The sequence below is a fragment of the Leptonotus elevatus genome, chromosome 2 (genome assembly GCF_054856555.1).
Source record: "Leptonotus elevatus isolate MCC_2025b chromosome 2, RoL_Lele_1.0, whole genome shotgun sequence".
In the NCBI taxonomy this organism is placed as follows: Eukaryota; Metazoa; Chordata; class Actinopteri; order Syngnathiformes; family Syngnathidae; genus Leptonotus; species Leptonotus elevatus.
In genome coordinates, this window is record NC_141240.1 from 33401965 (window position 1) to 33426486 (window position 24522).

The 24522-nt window shown below is 41.6% G+C and overlaps 2 protein-coding genes and 2 pseudogenes across 6 annotated transcripts in view; 2 read left to right on the top strand and 2 right to left on the bottom strand.

The window, feature by feature from the left end:
• pfkfb1 (6-phosphofructo-2-kinase/fructose-2,6-biphosphatase 1) overlaps window positions 1-19357 on the bottom strand; it is a 34658-nt gene extending 15301 nt beyond the window's left edge. The window contains exon 1 of the mRNA XM_086069057.1: window positions 19188-19357. The gene's annotated coding sequence lies outside the window, so the exon portion shown is untranslated. The remainder of the gene's footprint in view (window positions 1-19187) is intronic.
• On the top strand, window positions 915-7411 carry LOC147179696 (UDP-glucuronosyltransferase 2B20 pseudogene; annotated as a pseudogene). Its single transcript, XR_015094088.1, has 2 exons — window positions 915-1034; window positions 3743-7411. The product of XR_015094088.1 is annotated as a UDP-glucuronosyltransferase 2B20 pseudogene (transcript).
• Window positions 11953-18523, top strand: LOC147179697 (UDP-glucuronosyltransferase 2B20 pseudogene; annotated as a pseudogene). The gene is made up of 2 exons (XR_015094166.1): window positions 11953-12108; window positions 16016-18523. The product of XR_015094166.1 is annotated as a UDP-glucuronosyltransferase 2B20 pseudogene (transcript).
• Window positions 19358-19723: 366 nt separating the features above from the next.
• Window positions 19724-24522, bottom strand: part of ccn5 (cellular communication network factor 5) — a 29571-nt gene continuing 24772 nt past the window's right edge. For all 3 annotated transcript variants that reach the window (XM_086069027.1, XM_086069026.1, XM_086069028.1), the window contains 4 exons: window positions 23884-24100; window positions 22413-22661; window positions 20426-20643; window positions 19724-20180 (listed from right to left, as the gene is read on the bottom strand). In XM_086069027.1, the coding sequence (XP_085925153.1) occupies window positions 19893-20180; window positions 20426-20643; window positions 22413-22661; window positions 23884-24100 (972 nt within the window). In that variant the 3' untranslated portion in view covers window positions 19724-19892. The remainder of the gene's footprint in view (window positions 20181-20425; window positions 20644-22412; window positions 22662-23883; window positions 24101-24522) is intronic.

The following is a 24522-nucleotide window of genomic DNA, read 5'->3' on the forward strand; positions in this document are numbered from 1 at the left end:
GGGACATGTAGTACTGCACTTTGACTTCCTCCGTCAAACCGTTTAGTTAGCTTCGCCCCAGCTGACTGAGGGTTGAGTGTTTCTAATTTTCAAAGCTCCATAATGTGTTTTAAAAAATAATGTTATGTCCTAAGACAGTGCATCATTAAATCGGCAAATTTTGTTGACATTTTTTGTTGTTGTTTAAACCATTTTGTAAAATCCGTGTGGGTGGAATCAAACGTTTATGTCCACCCCTCGTGGCGGCACACCTTGAACTGCACTCCGCAGCCACGGCTATTTAGAGAAAACAGGCAAAATGTCTTCAATGATAACTTGAATTATTTTCTCTACCACCGTACATTCAATATTTTGATGTGTCAGTCAAAAAGATGACCATCCCAATTTATTTGTATAGCACTTTTAAAAGACAACAGAAGTTGACGCCAAAGGGCTGTCCAAGCCTCGGTGTTGAGAATGTGCAGTCCTCCTCGCCGCCATCTTGAAGCGGGAGTCCCTGGCATATTCTTTCATTCACTTGTATGGCGGTAACTGTGTTTTTGGCTTCAATAAATTCATCATAACTCGTCCAATTTGTTACCGATGTTGACATAGATTGGTTTGTTTGAAACATTAAACTGCAGTTATGATACCAGACCTGTAGGTCATTTTATAATCAGGGCTTACGTTAACATATTAAATAATAAGACCAAATTATATGATTTTTTTTTTGCTATCACATTGTTGAACAGTGTGGCCTGTCTGAGGTGACCAATTGAATAACTGAGCATAAAAAATTGACAAGTCAAAGGAATCAGCGTAAGTATTTTTGGCGGAAGGTGTTTTATGGTGTTCAGATGGATTATTATGACAATGATTTCCAGATGTTGTTTTGGTTAGAGAGGAAAGTGTGCAGGAAACCCAGAGGAGGGATTTGGACAAACAAGCAGGAGATTGGAGAAGTTACACATTGACTTCTTCTTGGAACACAAGCTCTGCAAAAGCACTAAGTGACAACGGCAGACACCGGGAGTCAGTGGCTGACGAGACCTGAGGTGAGAATCTTTATTTTATTATTATCAAATAATTAAAACTTTGTTGTGTTGTGATTAAGGTTGTCTCTGTTAAGTGTTATTGTATATTTATTTTATTTTTATTGATTTTTTGTCTTTTATGGCTGATGTGTCGTTATAGATTGCTTTGTATTTTTTTTTTGTGTGGGACCCCCTCACAAACGAGATGTTGCATCACAAGGGGCTTATCCCACGTTAATAAAAAAAAATTCAACAACCTGCTTTTGTCAGATTGGTCTTATAAGCACTCCTTCCATCGTCAGCGTGCATTGATTTGACATCCTTTGTGATTTTATTAGGTTGCACTGGAAAGCCAAAAGAAACGGGCTTGATGTTTAACTCATTCACTGCCTTAGACGTCAAAAATTCATTTGAAATATTTCTATAAATTTTCAACTTTTTCCACTTTTGTTATGAAAACTTAAAAAAAAAAGTTTTTTAATTTTACATTTAGAACAGATATAAAATTTGTGATTAATCGTGAGTTAATTATTGAAGTCATGTGATTAATTACAATTGAGATTTTTAATCGCCTGACGCGATTTAAAAAAATAAAGAAAAAATCATTAAAAATTAGGGGCGTCGGGCGATTTTTTTTTTTATTGTAATTAATCGCATGGCTTCACTAGTTAACTCACGATTAATCAAAAATTGTATATCTGTTCTAAATGTACAATAAAAAAGTTTAACTAATAGAAATAGTTCAAATGAATTTTTGACATCTATAGCCGTCAATGGCAGCGAATGAGTTCAACAAGAGCATGTTTGTTTCATAGGAATCGTTTGACTTTCGTCCTCATCAGTCAGGGTCACCACAGCAAGTCATTTAATGACTTACATGATGTGCGCGCATGTCCGTCTGTACATAGGTAGCCTATACTATTTTATTGATATAGCTGTGTAGCTGTAAAGCTGCTGTCATTAATAATAATTAATTCCCGTGACTTTATACAATGTTGTGCAGTGTTCAGCCAAAAACGCCGCACATATAAATCTAAAGTCCTGTGAACAACATAAAAGTTTTGGTGGAGGGGAAGGGGGAAGGAAATCATGGATCATCATGTAGTAGTTAATTCAACAATAATCTGAAAACATTTATTACTACAATAGCACGTCAAAATCGGTTGATATTTAGAATTGTCTGCCAGAGTGTGACTGTACTATCGTTAATATTTCACTGATTCCTGAGAGCTGCGACAAAACATGCCCTACATAAGTGTAATTTATGTAAAAAATAATTAAATAAAAATCAATACATTCTTCAAAAGAACAAGCTTAAAAAGTTAAAAGTTGAAGAAATTGTGTATATAAATGTCATTTCTATCATCCAATTTGAGCTTTTTTCGGTGTGAATTTGTTTGACTGTCTGGTCTGCAGTCACGAGGTCTGTTATTCAACATGCCCTCAGCAAGAGGTCACAATACTCAAACACCACAAAAACTTTGAACTAACTTCACAAGCTTGGTCAATAATTTAAAAGAATGGTAATGAATGAATGAAACAATGCACAAACTGAACTTCAAAGCGGGGGGGGGGGGGGGGGTAAGTTGGGGTTCCGCGGCTGAAAAAAAGCTACAACAACAAACGCAAATCCACTATGTATATTTATGTACCTATATTGGCAGCACAAACACCATAACAAGGGTAACAACAACACTTCAATATGGTAATGCTTGTGAATGATACGAGCAACACAAAAACTGGGGTGAAGCCACATTTCTATGTAACTATATTAGCAGCGCCCTCCTTAAATGCGCCAACATAACAAGGCACCACAGAACAAATCTAAGTCCATGAGTAACTCACTCACCATAACGCTAAATCAACAGCCGCTCGCCGCTGAACGGGCCACCGTGCGTGGGAATCACCTGCAGCTGTAAGCCCATGCGCCTTTCTTTTTCTTCTTGGTCACAGACTCCTGTGTTGTCTCAACTTTTCTCCGTTGCAAAGAAACGTTCCAAATGTGTCTGTTTTTGTACTCGTTTTGCTAACTTGTCGATTAGCATCAGCGCTAAGCGACTCAGATAATTAGCATCTTGACATGCGTCAACAGACGAGAGAATCCGGTCACTTTTCAAAATAAAATATTTTTTTATCTCAGCTAATCAATTAACCGGAAGTACAGTGCAGTTTTTTTTTATTCTTTCAACTGTGCGGCCCGACGCGGCCCAGTCCGAAGTGGCCCACGGTCCGGTACCGGTCTACACATCACGGCAAGTTGACATCTCAGTAACTTAACTACATTTGATTCACGTTCTAGAACCACACCCTTAGTGGATGTGTCCTCCAAGGGGTTTGTACACTCCCTCGATCTACATAAACTGTATTGACTATCTAAGTATTCACATCGCGAGAATAGCTCAACTCAACGTTTGATATGACTGTAGTTGACCTCATATTCTCGTTAAGCAAAAGTTTAGTGCATCTGTATTGTCTTGTTAGTTCAAACAACGCGGCCATCTGCTAGTTGCATCAGTGATTGGCTGTATGTGCTCGGCAGGAAGTTAACGTAACTTACACTGAGTGACTATTTTGAATGAAAGAGATGTTAAAATTAAATAAATAACAAGCAACAAGGCTAAAAATAGATTTCGGGCTCACATATATTGTATATTACTGCAGCACAGAATGAACGGCGGAAGATAAACTAAATAATTTTTTTTAAATATGTGTCTGTGTGTCCTCTTCAGCAATGGCACCGTATCCAAGACTGGCACTCCTGCTGCTGTGTTCCGCCACTTGCTGGGGCGGGAAAATTCTGGTCTATCCCACTGAAGGAAGCCACTGGCTCAACATGAAAATTCTGGTGGAGGCGCTTCATTCTCAAGGCCACGAAATCACAGTGCTGCGAGCCTCCACCAGCTGGTACATAACTGAGAAGTCGCCCCACTACACCTCCATCACCATCATGCACAAGGAGTCCAAGAACATCGAGAGCCAGAACCACATGACCTCCTTACTGGAGAGGTCCATTGAGATCTGGCGGCACAGAGGCTCGCTGTGGGCTTTTGTGGAGTTTTACAGGAACATTTTCAGCTTTTTTAGGGAGACCCATGTAGCTGTGGCCAACATGGTGGTCAGCATATTTGAAAATCAAACTCTAATCAAGGAGCTGAGAGAAAGTGAATATGATCTTTGTTTGACAGACCCGGTATTTCCAGGTGGGGTGCTGCTGGCTCACTATCTGAACCTCCCCATGGTCTTTAATGTGCGCTGGCTTTTCAACGGAGACGCACACTTTGCCATTGCGCCGTCTCCTCTTTCCTACGTTCCTCAACTGTTCTCCCATTACTCGGACAAAATGGACTTCTTCCAAAGAATGAACAACGTCATCTATCATGGCGCGTTGCTTTACATGTACCACTACGTGTCCAATCCGCCTTACGAGGCCGTGTGCGATCGCTATTTCGGAGGTGGCGTCAGCGCCATGTCTCTCATGCAGGAAGCCGATATCTGGCTGATGAGGGTGGACTTCACTTTGGAGTTCCCTCGTCCCACCATGCCCAATGTGGTCTACATCGGAGGGTTTCAGGGGAAGCCCGCCAAGCCTTTGCCGGCAGATTTGGAGGACTTTGTGCAGAGTTCTGGCGAACACGGCGTGGTGGTTATGACTTTAGGAACTTTGTTGGGTGACCTCGGCCCTGAGATATCCCAGATCATCGCCTCTGCTTTTGCCAGGCTGCCTCAGAAGGTCGTGTGGAGGCATATCGGGAAGAGACCCGCCACTCTGGGGAACAACACCCTGCTGGTGGACTGGTTGCCTCAGAACGACTTACTGGGTCATCCCAAGACCAAAGTCTTTGTAACTCACGGTGGTACTAATGGCCTATACGAGGCCATCTACCACAGCGTTCCGATTTTGGGAATTCCGCTCATCTTTGACCAGCACGACAACATTTTGCGGATGAAGGCCCGCGGAGGCGCCGAGATGGTGGACGTAGCGGCGCTCGAAGTGGAATCTTTCACCGCTTCCCTGAGGAATATTCTCGATCCACAGAAGCCTTACAAGCAGAACATGATCAAACTTTCCCAACTTAATCGCGACAAACCCATGAAACCCATCGACACTGCCGTCTTCTGGATAGAGTACGTCATGAGGCACAGAGGTGCGGCACATCTGCGCACACAGTCCTACAAGTTGCCATGGTACGCCTATCACTGTCTGGATGTGATCGCAGTCCTTGCGCTTTTCTGTGTTGTAATGGTTGCATCACTGTGGCTTTCCTGTAGATGTCTTTGTAAGCACCTAGTGAGGGCCAAGAATTCCACATTTAAATCCAAGAGAGAGTAGATTCACAAGCTCCTGAAAAGCAGTCACACCAGAACATTTTGTGACTTGTCATATTAACATTATGGCTTTTGGGAAGAGAGCAGTTTGCATTCGGAATTGGGACTTTGAGGGGGGACTTAACTAGTGATGCACCGAATATTCGGCCACTGAAAAATTTCGTCGCATTCAGTCAAAATAAAATTAAAGCCGAAAGAATATGGCCGAAATAGGTTGTGGTTACGTAAGCAAACAACCGCGAGTTTGGGGTCATTGCGCACGCCAGAGGAGAGGGGCGTCGCTCGGTGTACAACATTTAAGCGGATCGAATAAAGACAGAACTGCCGTGTACTGCAGTACAGGTGAGTCACTCTTTCTCCTGCAGCACCTTCCTTTTTTTTTTCTTTTTTTTTCCTAAGTGACCCTCGAACGCTTCCACTTTTTCACCGGCATTCGGGTGGCCGTGCTGAATACTTTAGCTAATGCTAGCACTATTGCTATCAACAGTTGTAAACACGGAAACACTTACCGCTATCTACGGGTGGCGACAGACCTGTACAAGACGCTGTGTAGCTTTGCAGTTTCCGAAGCCGATTAGCTGGCGCGAACAAATGTTTTTTTTAATTTTTAAACGTTGGTGAATATAAATGTTTATATATATATAAATAATAATAAATAAATAATAATAAATAATAATATAATAAATAATAGTATAAATGTAATTATGCATCCGTCCCTGCCTGTGCGAACTACATTGACTATAACGTGCAATCGCACCGCCAGAAATTGCTCAATCCTCGTTTGGTGTTTAATGTACCATTAGCCAACATGTCTGCGGTGTGGGCACAATACAATTTATATTGTGCTTTGTAAAATTGCCAGTGTTAAATAAATATTTTATAATAATATTCTAATTTTAATTAATTATAATAAATGCAATAATAGTAAACATTTGCATAATTTTATTTCGGCGTTTCGGTTTTCGGCCAAGCATTTTTTATTTTCGGTTTCGGCCAAACATTTTCATTTCGGTGCATCCCTCGACTTAACCCAACTCAATCAATCAGAATTGGAATCACCTTCATTGATCAAGTATGTGAAAACACACATAGTATGAGATCTGTGGATGGAAAATGTTCACGTTTTTATAGGCCAGCTGCCCGTGAGGCAAATTTGAAATCTGATCGGTTGAAGAAACAGTCCCATTGCTAAAAACAGTCTACGTTAGTAAGCTTACGTCATGTTCCCAACCAAGACAACATGGCACTCTATTGTGCTATGACATCATCAGGAATACCGCAGGAAATTATCCGCTTTGAGCTTAACTGTGCTGAAAAATAGGTATTCACTGGAAATCATGCTCATCAATCTATACTGCCAACATATAGTGACAGCCACTTTAACTAAATGCTTTTCCATGAAATGGCCGAAGGTGCCATAAAGCTGTTGCCATTCATGCAACAAAATAAATGATAGCTTCCTTTGAATATGTCAGCTTTGTGCTCAATTCAACTTTGTGAGTAAATTGAAATGAAATCATTATTATAGGGAGTCCTCGTGTTACAGACGAGTTCCGTTCCTACGCTAGTGATGTAACTCCAATTTTGACTTAAGTTGGATTTCACCGTTAAAGTCGAAATTTACATCAAAATACTTTGTACACTAATTTAAAAAAACATATCTGCGACACCCGGAAGATGCCGGAACCAATATTTTGTGTTTCCGCACGGACATTCATTGCTGACGGACGGCAATGCGGAGCTAATGGGAACTTAAAACACGGAAACGTAACGTGCTTGATGACGAGCTGACCAGCTCGATGGACGCCTGTTGCTGAGGTAACAACAACACAACTTTAAATGACTTTAAAATGGTTGATTACTGTGGGAAACTAATGAAAAAGAAGGTGTTACGGGCGAGGCACGGGCGCCGTAAAGTCGAAACGATGTAGGTCGCGTACGTCGTAACTCGAGGACTCCCTATATTTCACTCGTTTTACTTTTTGTGATAGTTTTGTTTGATGACTTGCCGTGAAATTTTGCTTTTGCGTTCAAAATATGTGCCTTGGCTCAATAAAGGTTGGGAAACACTAGTTGGAAGTTCTTTGGGCTCAGGGAGTGGGGGTTCGGGGGGGAACTTATGCTGTTTCACGTTATGGCCGTTCTCGTCAGCCCTGTTCCTTGTGTCGACCAATCAGCTTCCTCCAGTCACTTTGTCATGTCCAGGTGTACCTTGTTGTCACGTCAATTTGTTTGCATTTAGTTCAATGGTTTCTTTGAGTCTCTCGCGTCATTATCGTTACGTCACGTTTCATTTGTCATGTCACTTTGCCCCAAGTCTGCACTTGTGAGGGTTTTCTTTTTTGGGTGCGGGGCGAGAGGAGGGAGGGGGTTTTGTCAATCTAGTGTTTAGGTTCTTTGATGAACATTTATTTTCATAAATGATTTTTTGAGATCACGCCTGCTACCCTGACTTGGATCTACTTTTGCCTCGAGCTCACCACTGTGAAAACCTTCGTCCATCATTGATTACATTGCCATGCCAGCACTGGATCAAAAATATATACTGCATATAACAGCCACCAGGGGCAGTTCTAGGGTCAGAGGTTTAGGGGTGCTGAACTCCCAGTCAAGTAAGATCAATTAAATCATTTTGTACATTTTAACACAATTTCATAGTGTAACACTTGTTGGTCATGGGCGTCCAGTCACGAGCTTGCAACCCACAAAAATTTACTTAACCAGTGCAGCCAAGACAAATGCTAGGAAATTAAGACAATAATAGATTATAAGGACTGAATTAAACATTTCTCATTGTATTTAATGGAACAAGTATCAGAAATTAATTCAGGGCTTAGGCCAGCACAGAAGTCTAACTGCTCTGACATGGAATTTGGAAGTTGAGAAAGTCAAAGCTAAGAGTCGCCATCTGCTGGCTGAGCAGGGGAGGAGACAAAAAAAAAATTAATCTATGTCGAGAGGGGGCTCATTTTTCAAGGTGGATTATGTGTGTGTGTGTGTGGGGTGGGGGGGGGGGTGCTCCTACAAACATAAACATTTAAAATACAGCCATAGATTTTAGTGATGATTGTATTTTTAAATCCTGTTTTGAAAGAGTTTTTTTTAGACTGAACGCCTCACACTGCTAGCAAGAAAACAGCAATGGCAACACTGAAAAAAAAGGGAGGGAAAATCAGTCACAGGGGTCTCTTCATTTAATTTTTCACGATACAGATGAGGAAGCTGTGTGGCGGTATGTGATTGGCTCATTTTGCCTGATGATGATAAAGATAACAGATGAACTCATTCACTGCCATAAATTCATTTAAAAAAAAGATTGTTAAAAATTAGGGGCAAGAGGCAGTTATTATTTTAAAATTGTAATTAATCGCATGACTTCGCCAGTTAACTCACGATTAATCACAAATTTAATATCTGTTCTAAATGTACAATGAAAAAATCTAAGTTTTCATACTCTTGTTAACAAAAGTGGGGGAAAAAAAGTTATAAACTAATAGAAAAAGAAAATATATATTTTTGACGTTTATAGCCGTCAATGGCAGTGAATCAATTAAAAAAAGGAAAGAAAATGTAATAAAAAATTTGGGGCGTCAGGTGATTTAAGTTTTTATTCGTAATTAATCTAATGACTTTACTAGTTAACTCACGATTAATCACAAATTTCATATCTGTTCTAAATGTGAAATAAAAAAATTCTAGGTTTTTATATTCTTGTTAACAAAAGTGGATTTTTTTTAAACTAATAGAAATAGTTGAAATCAATTTTTGACGTTTATAGCCGTCATTGGCAGTAAATGAGTTAACATGATGTCATTTTCTGTTAGTAATTCTCTTATGGGGATCACTTTTAACTCTTTTACTGCCAAAAACGTTAAATAACATTTAGTAAAATCCTACGGAGGGGTGCCAAAGACGTTAAAAGACGTTCACTATGTTTTTTTTTGGAAACGGGTGGAGGAAAGCCTGTGCTGTGCTGAAAGTATCAAGCAGATCTAGTTAGTGTAATGACTATTTTTGGCCCCTAGATGGCAGCGATGACTCTCTTTGGACAAGATTGGGTAGGCGTCAGTAGAAGACGTGAGGCGGAGCTAGAGTGTTGAGGGGAGAATGGCTGATGAAGCAAAAATGGCGACCGGTTGCAAGCAGCTCACGCTTGAGCATTTTTTCCAAAGACGAAAAGCATCGACCAATGCTAAAGAGCACATTGTTGACGACGATGATGATGATGGTGACTCCGAGGTTGACGGCGAAGTTGAAAGCGTTGACGCGGCAGCTATGACCACGTCATAAAGCCTCACCGGCTAGCGATGCTAACGCCGGAAAACGCGGAGCACAACCGAGCACTTCTGCACAGGCGGACGTTTAATCGGACGATGAAGAGTACCCCGAGTCCAATGCATATTCATCGGAGGAGCGGGTACAGTCTGATCACGGAGAAGACACTGGTTCTGGACTACGATGCCACCATGAATGGAGTGGATAAGATGGATCAGAACATCTCTTACCACCCGGTATAGGAACTGAAGGACATGAGGAAGCCAGACGTAACACCACCGTAACGTAACCGTAGCATCATCCTGATAGTAGACTTGATGGCAACACACACTGCAGTATATACTTGCTATTCCCCGGAAAAAAAGGCCGGCAAGAAAGTGTAGCATCTGCACGCGAAGGGGCAATCGCAGTGAAACTAATCTGTTGTCGTTGAAACATTCACACAATTGTAACTAGTACCACAGTTGCACACATTTGTAAATAGTTTGCCAAATTTTTGTGTCAAATTGTTACACTGTTGAATGTAAATAAATGTATTTTGCTATCAAAAAACACTTTTTCATTCTTGGTGGTAGTGTTTTACAGAAGTAAAGCACTGTTTAGATGTTTGTGGCATCATTCATGGACAAAAAAAGGTGTCAAATTCACTAGAGTGCATGAAATAATATCGTTTCACTAAAAGCTTGATTTCTCCGTATTTTGGTCCAAAACAGAGCATTTGGTGAAACTAACCTATTTTCTATTGTTGATTACTGAAAAACGGAATAAGGCATAAACAAACTTTTTTTTTCTGATGAAAGATGAGAGTTCAATCTTTCGTTTGGTAGTATGTGTGTTTCCATAGTCAAAACACAACATTTTCTGTGGACCTTGAAAGATCAGTCAAAATGCTTAAATCGGCTGGCACCCACAGCATCCCTTTTCTGAAAACGTCTGGCAGTCAAAGAGTTAATACACTCCATGTCATTCTAATGTTGACAAAAATTAAAGTCTCTCACGTTATTTTCATACATAATGTAACACAACCGGCTTCACATTTACACCCCACCTAAGGACTTTAAACACACACAAAAACAAATAAAAAGTACAGCGCGGCAACTGGAGGCCCAAGAGGCGGGACCACAGTCACGGCCCACCACAGTTCCCGGAGCACAGGGCTCCATCCAAGGAAACACAGGAAAACAAATGGCTGTTGCTAAAATATATTTTAAACCCCCCCAATAAAAATTATGAAAAATTATTAACATAAAAGACATATAACTTTATACACTCAAATAATAATAATAATAAACACATAAAAGATAAGACTCAAAGTACAAAAATATTAAAGTTAAGGAAAAAAAAAATCTAACAAACTTGACCTTTCTAATATTCTTTTGTTTTTCTTGCTACCTCATTGTTGAAAAGTGTGGGATTTCAATTAAGGTTAAAACTGAAATAAAGGCCAATCTATTTTGGGTTCATCTTTTTACTGTATATCTGAGTCCATTCATGAACGTCATCGCATTGTCACTGAACTGGGGAACATTGCTGGATATAAATGTGTGTCATCTAAATAGCGATGAGAATTAACCTTACAGTTCTGCAGAATTGGACCCAAAGGTAGCAGATACAGGCTGAACATAAAGGGTCCAAGGACGGATTCTTGTGGGATACCATATCTCAAAGCCATACGATCAGATTAAAAACTTCCAAAGGTCACAAAAGAACTTATTTTTCTGCAAGTTGAACCTTACCCAAGCTTCCAACCCTTTCAACAGCCTACTGGATCAAATTCTGCACTGTGAGCCAATAAGATGAGAACTGACACTTTTCCCGAGTCAGTGTTCAACCTAATGTCATTTAGCACCCAAAAAGGGCTGATTCTGTACTGCGATGACTTCGTAAAACCGATTGAAAGGAGTCAAAAGTCCATTTCAGTTCAAGAAATGGCTGAGTTGATTAAAAGTGGTGGTTGAGGTTGGAGATGAGTCTGTTTGTTAATATGGAAGTATGGGTGGGTGATATGGCCTAAAAATGATATCACGCTATTTCAAAGACATTTACGGTGACGATATTTTTGATGATATTGGTAAAAAAATACTGAACAATAGATTTGTGATTGGTGCTTTGGAAAAATAGAACTTCTTTGCTTTTTTTGAGCATTAAAAATAAAGAAAATACTCGGTTTGGCTTTGCATTCCGCACAAACTGACAAGTCAAATGTTGACCAATTGAATTTCATACGTTGACTCCAAAGATGTCAGTGCAATCATTTTTGGGGGAAGGCGTTTTACTGTGTTCAGATGTTGCTTTATGACAATGATTTCCAGATGTTGTTTTGGTAGAGAGGAAAGTGTGCAGGAAAAATCAGAGAGAGGGATTTGGAAAAACAAGCAGGAGATTGTTGCAGTTGCACATTGACTTCCTCTTGGAACACAACCTCAGCAAAAGCGCTTCATGACAAGGACAAACGCGGGAGTCTTCTCTCTTGGAGCGGCTGACAAGACCTGAGGTGAGAATGTGCTGCATTGTCAAAGTGTAAGCGGCGCGATTTCCATCATCTGCAACAGTTGGTTTGACAACCTTTGTGATTTTATTGGGTTGAGCGCGAAAGATATGACAAAATAGACCTTTACCGCTCGTTTCTCAACAATGCCTGATTGTCACGGTTTGTCTAAATATGCAGCTCTGGATGTAAATTAAGAGATCGGATTAAAACCTAACCCTTTTCCAAAACGAACTGCTTTTAAGGAATTTTGTAATGAATTATTATTTAATGAATAATTGTCAAGAAGTATATATCCACAGACTGGGGTATCTTGCACTCACATCTGTGTTTTTGATTAGAAACCCGCCTCATCCAGATAAACATCTTGAACATATTTTTATCCGCAAATGTTTCCTCAGAACATTATGGGGGGAAAAAGGATATTTATACCAGAAGAAAACAAATATCTCCATATTGTGCAGGAAACGTTGAGTTGAACCAGTTTTGGATTATGGTGAAATGCTATACAGCAGGATTATCTATTCTAAACTACGTCTCTGGGGACAATTGTGCGCCCCCCCATTGATAAATCCACAATATGGTTAGTCTATGCCCAAGAGACTAAGCCAAATTCGTGTCAATTTCGGGACTTACTGAATAGTTTATTTCATCTATATATCTTATTATATTGTGAATCATGCAATGTTTATGTGGCATAGTTGACTGCTGATGATTTCAATATGTTAAAGATTGTGTTACTAAAAGCTGGTAAATTTAAGCTTTTCAGTTGTTTTTTTGGGGGACTGAATAGTTGATGCATTGTGCCAGCAAGGGTTTCGTAGTTGAATAAATAAGTAGATATTGTTTTCGTCTAAAATGACGGTGTTTATATGGTTATTGATTTTTTGTTTGTTGACAATAGTCAATGGAACTAACTCACCATAAATAAATTGAATTGTTTTATACAGATAATGTGATGGGAATCGTTATCGGCCGATCTTACTCACAGATGATCGTATCGGTATCGGCAAGCATAAAACCCTGATTGGAGCATACTTATTTTGCTGACGGATTGACGGATGGTTGAGCATTGACGGATGTCCCCACTTCGAATGACAGAAAGAGTGACGGACATTCACTTTGCTAAGCAATGACAAATGACGGATTGCTGATTACAATACGGCTCGGCTTGAAATACCCGACTGCTGACGATTGTCGAATGATGGCCGCTCAATATTCATTGACATGCCAACCTATGGTTAGCGGTAGTGACGTGCGGTCAGGACAGGCAAGGTAGGCACTGCCTACCCCCGGCTGAAAATGAAAGTTGAAAGCGCTTTTTCTATTTATATGAATTATTTCATTTCAGAAAGCCTACACTATCTATAGGTTTAAAAGTGACAACATATGGTGATTTTCATACCTCAATTAAAAATGACTCATTACTCCGTCTGGCCTGCAGGCAAAAATGCTGCAAAAATGATCCTCCTGAAGGCACACCGCTACTGTGCTTTTCCCAGCCCCGTCCACATAGCGATGTGTGTTTGCGCATGCGTAGTCAGTTTCCCAGTAGAAAAGTCCTTTACGCAAAATAGGCAGATCGCTACGCAGCCTTTTCCCGTCGCTGTATTATTCCTTTGCGAACTGCATTCGTGAGTTCAAAACACACTTAGTGCACAGCAAAGCGGTAAGTTGACGCCACTCTGGAGAAAATAAAACTATTTTCACGCCTTCCTTTTGAGAAAATACGTCATCTTTTGAAGGATGGGAGACCAATGCCTTAGCTACCGGATCGTCAGCAAAGTAAGGGACAAATAATTATTCGTACTTTTCACTAAGAAAGGTGCAAAAGGAAAGATTGGCTTTGTGGATGTGCTTCGATTAACAACTAACTGGCTGTTTCACTTTACATGGTGTTTGGCATCATTGCTATTGCTATTGCTAGCTTGATTTTGTGAGGAATTAGACTCTTTTACAGGAATATATTCACTTTATTACTTTCTTTCCGGGCAGGTTTGAAAGTGTCCGTTTTTTATTTGTGCGGCAATTGGGAGGCGGAGTGCACTGCAACGTTTACTGTGACTGGCAGACCGCGCACTGGCTGACGGTGGCCCAGAACTTTGGCTGAGTGGCAAGCAGAGTTGGGAGGGTTACTTTTCAAATTAAATCCATTACTGTTACAAGTTACCTGCTAAAAAATGTAGTTAGTAACGTAATCCAAGTACCATAATGTTAAAGTAATGTAACTGGATTACTTTTGGATTACTCCAATATTGAGTATGCTCATGAAGACAAAATAAAAATAAATATCACCACAATATATATTCTATACAATGTGCCCCTGCTATTTGCGGGTGATAGGGACCCGGGCAGCCGACAAATAGCAAAAATCCTTGTGTAATTAAAAAGCATGTAGGCGATTGATTGATCGCTTGATGGCGATATGCTGTTTTCGAACTGTCACTGAAAGTAACCACACCTCACAGTTAGATAGAACTTTTATCCCAGTCATAAATTTTGCCGTGTATATGTTGTGTGTGATGTTTAAATAGTGAATTGGTGGGAGGAAGATTTGTTTGGAAGGTGTAACTCACATTATGGTTGTAGTCTAGCGGGCTAGCTAGCAAGAAGCTACAGCGCGTAGCACGCCGCTGGACTCCCGGCTCAAACTTTCGCTCCGAGTAAGTTCCAGTGAATACCGGTCGCCATTTCTTCCTCCCGTCCGTGAAGCTTTTTCAAACTGCCCGCGTGTGGAGGACACGACGAGTCAGTTCGTTCTTTCGTTCCCACCTTCCCGACATGTAGCAACGGTCTCTCTCTCTCGCTCTGTCCTTCTCTCTCTCCCTCCCTCAAACCCTCCCTCATCTCTCTCTCTCTATCTCTCTCTCTCCCTTTCTCATCGTAGAAATTGTAATCTCTTGAAGTAATCCCCATTTTTAATAAATGTACCTGTAATCTGATTACATGTTTTTTCCTGTAACTGTAATACAGTTACTTTTTTTTTTTTTGCAATCTGATTACGTAACGGCGGTACATGTATTCCGTTACTCCCCAAGCCTGGTGGCAAGTGTTAAGCTGCCGCATCAGAGGCGACCGGTACGAACCCCGCTCGAAGTAAAAAATACATTTAAAAAGAAAGATTGCGGAGCAAAAAATGTAAGACTTCAAAAGAGAGTAATGTATTTTTGTTTTATTTTCTACCCATAGAGAGGAGGCATATGTTAAAATTGTTTGAATGTATGGCATTTTGTATCTGAGTATCAAGTATCTCGAGGTTAGGCTGAGTGTCCTCCTTTTATGGAAACGAAAATATGGTCACCCTAGGATACGTTGTGCACTCGCCTGCCGACACACACATTTGTAATTGGCGTGTGCGTCTCAATTTGCGACTGCCTGCCTACCCAAACCTAGAGCTCCCTGCACGTCACTGGTTAGCGGTGAGGTTAGCAAAAGACTGTTTAAATAAGACTGTGTCCAACCTCTTTTAACAAAACGTGACCAACTTTACAACTGTGTAGGAACGGGCGGTTGCAGCGCGGAAGTTTCAGTTTCAGAGCTGCAGAATGTGAAAAACCTTTGTTGGTCCATTTCAGTCCAGGTCATCCATTGGCCAGACAACATCCACGATGAATCGCTTGAAGCGGAGTTTCGAAAACCCCCACCGGCGTAACTTCACCAGTTGGCTGACACGTTTCCTCCGTGTAATCGTTTACGTCCCCGCCATGCACGACAGAGCGTCTACATCTTGGAGAACTTTTTGAGCTTGTGAAAGTTGGAGAAATAGGTCTCGAGTAGACTCCTTAAGGCTTAGCAAGTCTTTCCTTGTGTAAGTGGGTAGCGTGTGGTCGCCGAAGACAATACTGGAGAACTTAAAAGCGAGGAAACCATGTATGATTATTACTAAATGTGTTTGTGTGTGTGTCCCCTTTAGCAATGGCACCCTATCCCCACCTGGCACTCCTCCTGCTGTGTTGCGCCACTTGTTGGGGTGGGAAAATTCTCGTCTACCCCTTTGATGGGAGCCACTGGCTCAACATGAAAATTCTGGTGGAGGCGCTTCACTCTCAAGGCCACGAAATCACAGTGCTGCGAACCTCCACCAGCTGGTACGTATCTGAGAAGTCGCCCCACTACACCTCCATCACCATCTTGCTGGAGCAGTCCCAGAACATCGAGAGCCAGAACTACATGAGCTCTTTCCTGCAGAGGTCCATCGAGATCTGGCGGCACAGAGGCTCGCTGTGGGCTTTTGTGGAGTTTTACAGGAACATTTTCAGCTTAATTGGGGAGTCCCAAGTCGATGTGGCCAAAATGGTGGTCAGCATATTTGAAAATCAAACTCTAATCAAGGAGCTGAGAGAAAGTGAATATGATCTGTGTTTGACAGACCCGGCCTTTCCAGGTGGGGTGCTGCTGGCTCACTATCTGAACCTCCCCATGGTCTTTAATGTGCGCTGGCTTTTCAACGGAGACGCACACTTTGCCATTGCGCCGTCTCCTCTTTCCTACGTTCCTCAACTGTTCTCCCATTACTCGGACAAAATGGACTTCTTCCAAAGAATGAACAACGTCATCTATCATGGCGCGTTGCTTTACATGTACCACTACGTGTCCAATCCGCCTTACGAGGCCGTGTGCGATCGCTATTTCGGAGGTGGCGTCAGCGCCATGTCTCTCATGCAGGAAGCCGATATCTGGCTGATGAGGGTGGACTTCACTTTGGAGTTCCCTCGTCCCACCATGCCCAATGTGGTCTACATCGGAGGGTTTCAGGGGAAGCCCGCCAAGCCTTTGCCGGCAGATTTGGAGGACTTTGTGCAGAGTTCTGGCGAACACGGCGTGGTGGTTATGACTTTAGGAACTTTGTTGGGTGACCTCGGCCCTGAGATATCCCAGATCATCGCCTCTGCTTTTGCCAGGCTGCCTCAGAAGGTCGTGTGGAGGCATATCGGGAAGAGACCCGCCACTCTGGGGAACAACACCCTGCTGGTGGACTGGTTGCCTCAGAACGACTTACTGGGTCATCCCAAGACCAAAGTCTTTGTAACTCACGGTGGTACTAATGGCCTATACGAGGCCATCTACCACAGCGTTCCGATTTTGGGAATTCCGCTCATCTTTGACCAGCACGACAACATTTTGCGGATGAAGGCCCGCGGAGGCGCCGAGATGGTGGACGTAGCGGCGCTCGAAGTGGAATCTTTCACCGCTTCCCTGAGGAATATTCTCGATCCACAGAAGCCTTACAAGCAGAACATGATCAAACTTTCCCAACTTAATCGCGACAAACCCATGAAACCCATCGACACTGCCGTCTTCTGGATAGAGTACGTCATGAGGCACAGAGGTGCGGCACATCTGCGCACACAGTCCTACAAGTTGCCATGGTACGCCTATCACTGTCTGGATGTGATCGCAGTCCTTGCGCTTTTCTGTGTTGTAATGGTTGCATCACTGTGGCTTTCCTGTAGATGTCTTTGTAAGCACCTAGTGAGGGCCAAGAATTCCACATTTAAATCCAAGAGAGAGTAGATTCACAAGCCTAACGCTTTTTACAAAAAAATCCCAAGGTGGAATCTGATTGGTCAAAGTCAGATAAAAAAGGATATGATTCCATTTGAAATGTATTGCACAGTTCTGCAATATGCAGTTAGTTCACAGGCCTTTACTGCGATGCTGATTTTTTTCCGATATATTTTGCAGCCCGAGTGGTTTTAATAATGCTAGAGAAGTCATTTGTGTAAGTGTGTCAGGAATCAGGATTGATCTGACGTGTAATTTGGAAGTTGAGAAAGACAAGGTTAAGAGTCGAACGGGGGAGGTGACAAAAAAAAGTTAATGTTTTACCTTTTTCAAGGTTGGTCCTACAAACATAAAAATAAAATTGTGGTTTTTAGTTTTGATTTGATTTTCAAATCCTTTTGTGAAATCTGTTTATTAGTCTGAAGGTCAGACACTTTGGCAAGAAATCGGGGATAACAACAATACATTTGGGATAAAAAAAAATGAGTCAAGAGTCTTTTTAAGACTAGAGACAACAAATGACTAAATGATGAATATGACGTCATCTTATGTTCATAATTCTCTTTATGGGGATCACTTGCCTTTTATTTCACTCTGACTCATTCTGCTATAAAATATAAATATAAAATGATTAATGTGCTGTCAAATATGGAGTACATTAAAATCATTATTATTAGAAATGCATACTACAAATAAAATATTCCCCACAAACAAGCAAAAATGACAAAGATTGTTGACAATTTGAAGAAGAATAGAAGAAGTGCAACATCTTAAAATGTTCAAAACACAGTAAACAGCAAGCATCTGTCGGGGGAACATGTACAACAAACGTATCAACTCCAATGCAAAATGAAAGAATGAATTTTTTGGGCCCCACTGAAAAAAAAAAGGATGTATAACAAAAATAAAGTCTGAATGTTATTTGAATAAAATGTGTGCTTATTACTTTGAAACAGACACAAGCAATTAGCAATTAATGAATTTACAAAAAGTACATTTACATCTCTAAAAATTAAACAACTTAAGGGTATGAAGTTACTATATTGAAGAATGCTTTGTTTTTAACTAACGTTTTCTTTAGCGTTTACAACTACAAATGTATCTAACAATGTTACTGTAACAAAAAAATATTGACATTTTATGAGTAAACGTGTACTGTAATCATCAGATTTAGAAACTACTAAATTATGTTATTTTGTTGCCAATCAGCTTCCTAAATGTATTCGCGTGAGTAAATGGGCGAATTAGAGGTATATACCTTGTGAACTTGTCGCTTTATGAAGTTCTGTCGTGTTGACATGCTTTAGTTTTAAGGGCGGCCCTGCCACATTAAATATGGCGGATAGGCTGACTTCTAAAATCACTACTTTAAGTGGAGTCTATGTTAACATTCCTATGCTATAACTGCAATCCTTTTTCAAAAGTAACTACTCAAGATAACAGTCTCCGTTATGTCAAAAATATCACTTTAATGTCTTCTCACTTGAATGCACAACTGATTTGAACTTTAGTTTGTGTTTGTAAGCTAAACTGTCCAGCATAGTTAGCTTAGATTTTAAGAGTTCATACAGCTAGCTTACCTGCGACTGACCGATGAAGTTAAACGATGTAGATGTTCTGTTTCCTTATCCTTGAGTTGAAAACGTTACGAGTTGCTATTGTCTTTTCCTGGTTTCACCAAAAGATCATCCTTTAATCCATATGTTTTCATCTTTGGCGCGTCCTACGTGACACTTGCTAACAGGCAGCCTCAGCCCTCATGTCACAGCGCAGCCTACTGGTGGCTGAGTTACGGTGCACATGACACACTCGGAAAAAAAAAGAAAAGAAATACACACATTAAAAATATTTTTTTTTAAATGTAAACAATATTACTTTCCAAGTCATTGACTTTGTAAGTTGAGTCTTTCAGAAGTTCTTGAACTCCCATCTCTGGAAGGTACATTGCTCATGATCCGTACATTGGCACTTATTATATAGTTTTGGGCTTAAAAATGTCTACATAAAGTATGGCTTGTTCTTTTTTTTTTTTTTGGGAGATTGTATTGGCCAATTCATTGACCACTTGTTGAGCACCCGTTTTGAGTTTGCAGTGCATACAATGAAATGAGATCAGTGCAGAAAGAAATATGTTTTTATTTATTTATATACAGTATATACAAAAAAAGTCATTGTCTCTTTCAAGACTTCATTCCCGACAGATGCATGGTGGCCGTCGCAAATCCGATTTCCAAATTCAGCCTAGCAGCTTGGAGTGTGGTGTGCCATGTTACCATGGGGACCAGTCAGGGCCTGTATCCCCGAAGAGCCGGGTTGGTGAATGGCGAGTAGGGGCAGTTGTTGTGGCAGACGCACGAGTGGATCACCATGACGGCTCGCCGCCGCGGCCTGCCGTTGGGGCAGCGGAAGATCACGTCGGCAGTGGAGGTGTGGAAGGGCGTGCAGCAGTGGGAGTCGGCGCAAGTGCCGCAGTATCGCGGCCGGAAGACGCGCGTGCTGCTGCAGCCGTGATGGAGCAGCCGGACGGGCCCGGGTGACGCGTAGCTGGCCGTGCACTGGCTTTGCTGCCCTAGCTGGTGAAACAGCACACAAGCACGCCACATATAAATATAAACTTAGCAGGGTTCTGAGGTCTGCAGAGTCGGGTCGATTAGTGGAGCTCAGAGTTCAAAGAAACATGGTGACGCAGCAATTAGCTGTTATGATGCAAGTAAATGGAATAAGCTGTCATCAAAAGTGAAGTCAGCAGCAAGTGTAAATGCTTTTAAATCCTGGTTAAAAACCTGGCTTCTGTTTCAGCCCCAACTGGAAGACTCACCGTGGGTCGACTTGGCACGGCGAGTTGCGCGTGGCAGGGTCGAACTTTGCAAAGTCGAGTCTCCACTTGCAGCTTGCAGGCCGGATTGCGGTTGGACACGCGCGTGGAGATGCCGTCCCCGCAGCTCTGGGAACACGCGCTCCACTGGGTGCTCCGTTCCACGCAGACCGAAGCGGACGGCAGCGGGGCCGCCAGCTGCCGAGTGTTTGCACTCATGGCTGACAGAAAAACACAGACACCAAAATACAAGGGAAGTGAATTGACGGTGGAAATTTGACCATTGCGGGGGTTATGTTCCGGAACCCCCCACCCCCACAATAGATGGAAATCTGCCAAGTAGCGTCCGCAGACACTGGTGCTTTGAGATACGAGCGACCCGACTTGTGTATTTTTGTTTATTTATTCCAGTGACGTATGTGACATGTGCAGCAATGAAATGCTTGTCCACTAGATGGCAGAATACTGGGGGAAAAAAAGGATGTCATTTATAGTTGCACATGACACACATGTTGCCATTCCCACAACTAAAACAACTAAACAGACTGAGCCAATTTGTAAGTAATGGAGGCAAGATCATGAGTCTTGTCTGGACAAAGTTTGGGAAACACCCAGATATGGCGACAGTTCAAATCAAAACAGCCAAAATGTTGCCTAACTCCACATTCTTGTGGCATTGAACCAAAACTTTCTATTAAACAAACAGGTGGGAGACTTTGACTAGTTATGTGAGAGTGCGCATGGAAAAGAAATGAGCTTATTTTCCGGCACATGAAGAAGGTACTCTGTGAAAGTTGACGCTAATTCATTCCGAGCATATTTCCCATGCTGCATAATGATGTCATTTTCTCTCCAAATATTATCCACGTCCTGCCTGGTGTTTGCGTGATTACTCCTCCACATGGTGACTGGTCATGTCTGCTAGTTTTGAATTCAAGACAAGCCATATTTCCTTGGGGAGGAAGGTACAAACACTTCTTTTAATAGCAACAAGCAGCTGTGAAGAAATTCAACACGAGTGGATGTTATTCTTCGGCAAGTGAGAGCGGGAGAGAGGGAGCGGAAATGAAGTCGCTAACAAAAACATTAGAAACTCCAAACAGTGTCTGACTGCATTAAAGTGAGCGCAAGCCATCCGCCAATGTGACTGCATCCGTTGGAGAAGAAAACAAGCCAAAGTCCATTCAGTGGAGGGTGACTCTCCCGATGGCATGTTGTTTCTTTAGGAACGCTACGGAGGCTTACCTTGCTTTCTTTATAAAAGTTTCACATTGCTCAGCCTGCCGCCGTTCTACGTCACTAAACACGGAATGCATAGCGACGTAAATAACAATGGCGGCTAACAGGCTAACTTGTCATTACAGTCGGGGTTCCTTTTAACAGTGTCCACTATTGCAGTGTTTTCCAGTCTGTATTGCACCAAAGTCTTGATTTCATGTTTGAAAAATCAAAAGAACCAACACTGAGCAAAAAGTCAACAGAAATAGTGATGATCTTGTCTCAGTTTACTCACAATTTTTTTTGGGGGGGGGGCTCTGGAAAGAGTTTTGGCCTATAGCAAATTTTTAAAAATGTGTACAATAGGATTTTAGATTTTTAAATCCATCTCCGTTACGACTAGCCTCATTCTAGCTAGTGCTAAGCTAGTTTATTTCTCAGGTCCAGCATCCAAGTTTGAAATCTCCCTTTCGTTTGTTGCTAACAGGGCATTAGCCAGCTATCAGCAAAGCGTTTGGGTTAGCTGTAGCCGGTGCGTGTACAGTAGCTACCTGATGGAGGTGTTAGCCCAAAAATATTCCCTTAAATACATCCCGGCACTCCCCATCATAGATATGTCAGGTATAGGGACACGTGCCATTCAAAAATTCCTCTATGATGACCATATGCCATGACGTGTTCTGTCATGTAGTGTATATATTTTCTGTGATATTTTGAGTGACGTGCTGGAAGATTTTTCAGCAAAGACCGTTGTTGAGTGTAACGCGTTTACCCGAGATGGCGTCTTGAAGCACAGAGTTGTCCAGGTTTTCGCACAGCCACTCCTTGCAGCACTTCCCCGGCAGACGGACGAATTGCGGGTGAGGACAGTCGGCGGTGGGCAGGCGGGAATTGAGGGGACAAGCGGGCACGCAGCTGACGCCGCCACCTCTGCAGTGGCAGTGGACGTCGCACGAGGGTTGAAAGGATTGGCCATCGTGGTAGCTGATGCCGTTGACTTCGCAGGTCAGATCATCCTCAGCTAAAAGGCGCAATTGATTAAAAGTTTTTATTTACTAAAAATAACTGATCTTTGTTCACATTTCCTTCATTTAATGAAATCAACATCTTATTTTATAAAGTAACTCCCGTTTTTCCTCCAAATTAACAAATGTATAATCCCACAAAATACATGACTAATCATGACCAGATGTACATTATAAAATGAACCTACACTTTCTGTGGGTGTGAAAAGCAGGATTGAAAAGGATTGTGGATTTCAACGATCTGACAAAAAACAAGGCTGAGCTGAACTACTTCCTGTTTTCATTCTTCTTTTTTAGTCAAACTTTACACAGTATCAAATAAAATAGTGGGCCACTGTCACCATCTATTGGTCGACTGTGGAATTACAACCAAAATTAATAGTAGGAAGAGCAACAGTATACAAAAATTGAGGATTAAGTGTACAGGGAAAAAAATTAATTAGCGAACGAGGGTGATGCGTGAAATGCAAGATAGAGGCGGGGAATTACTGTCGTGAAAATCTGCAAATCCAAACAGTACTAGAGTGTGCCATCAAGCGTCCTGGCCTTTATGTGAAATCAGCCAAATCTAAAATTGCCTCATCATGTTTTTATTACAAAAAAAGAACTGCATTTGAGTGCAGTGGCACCTTGCAGGACAATTGCTCAAAACTTAATTTCTTATCTCCAGCTCAAATTGGCAATTTTCCCACATCTGAAGTGTGCGTTTTGCGACTCGTTCTTTTCAATAAATGGCTGAAAGTGCATCAGCGATTCTGGCTTCCCCCTTTTTTTTTTTATAACTTTAGCCACTGATTGTGCTAACATATGCTCCTTGCTATTTTTTATTTTATTTATTTTTTTATCGTGACAGGATGTTAAAAATGATGGAGGCATTCACCTTTCGATCTATTAATTTCTGATGTCTTTTGAAAACAGCAAATAAATAAATAAATTTATTAATTACTCGACATGATTTTTTAGTAGTGAAAATTGTTATTTTGCCGTTAATTATGAAGTAATTAAATTACTAACTCAGTTACGTTTTGAGTAAGTAATGAGTAACTACAACTAATTACTTTTATCAAATAACGTTCCCAACACAGTTTTTTAGGCTTCTCAGACCTGATTTAACTTGTGGGCGTGTGGTGTCAATTTTGCTTTTGAGGGTGCCACCCAGTGACCTGAACCTTCGACCTGAAAAGGTACTGCCAAGACTGCCCCCAAGTAGCTACTCACCGACGCATTCACCGGGGCCTCCGGGGAAGCTGGCGCTGTAGTCGCACGTCAGCCCCCGCCGGCCGTCGCACGGGAACTTGTTGTTGCACTGCTGGCCCAGCTGCCGCGCGCACACCATGCAGCACCGGCAGCCGTCCGCCACTAGGGGGACTCCGGGGGGACACTGGGGGGTGAGTCGGGGGCAGAGGCACGGCCTGTCACACAGCTGACACAACACCTGCAAGAATAAGATGACAAAAAGGCTTATGATTAAAAACATCGAGAAAGACGGAAGAAAACGACAGACTCCGCCTTCCTAGCTTCACCTTCTGCAGAGTCGCAGACAACAACACTGATACTACAATACATGTAATATCATTAGTTATAGCAGTGGAGGGAAGTAAGGAAGTACAAATACTTTGTTATTGTACTCAAGTCAATTTTCTAGGTATGTGTACTTTACTTCAGTACAGTGACAGCTTAAGATACGAGTGTCTTGACTTGTGATAATTTTTTTTTAGATACAAGTTGTGTCTTAAACCAATCATTTGGTCAAACTAAATTTGAGCTCCGAGTACACTTTGAACCACCACTAGATGGCGGCAGCAAACTTCGTAATATCCGGTCATCATCAACTAACATAGGTTTCCTTGCAGTGGA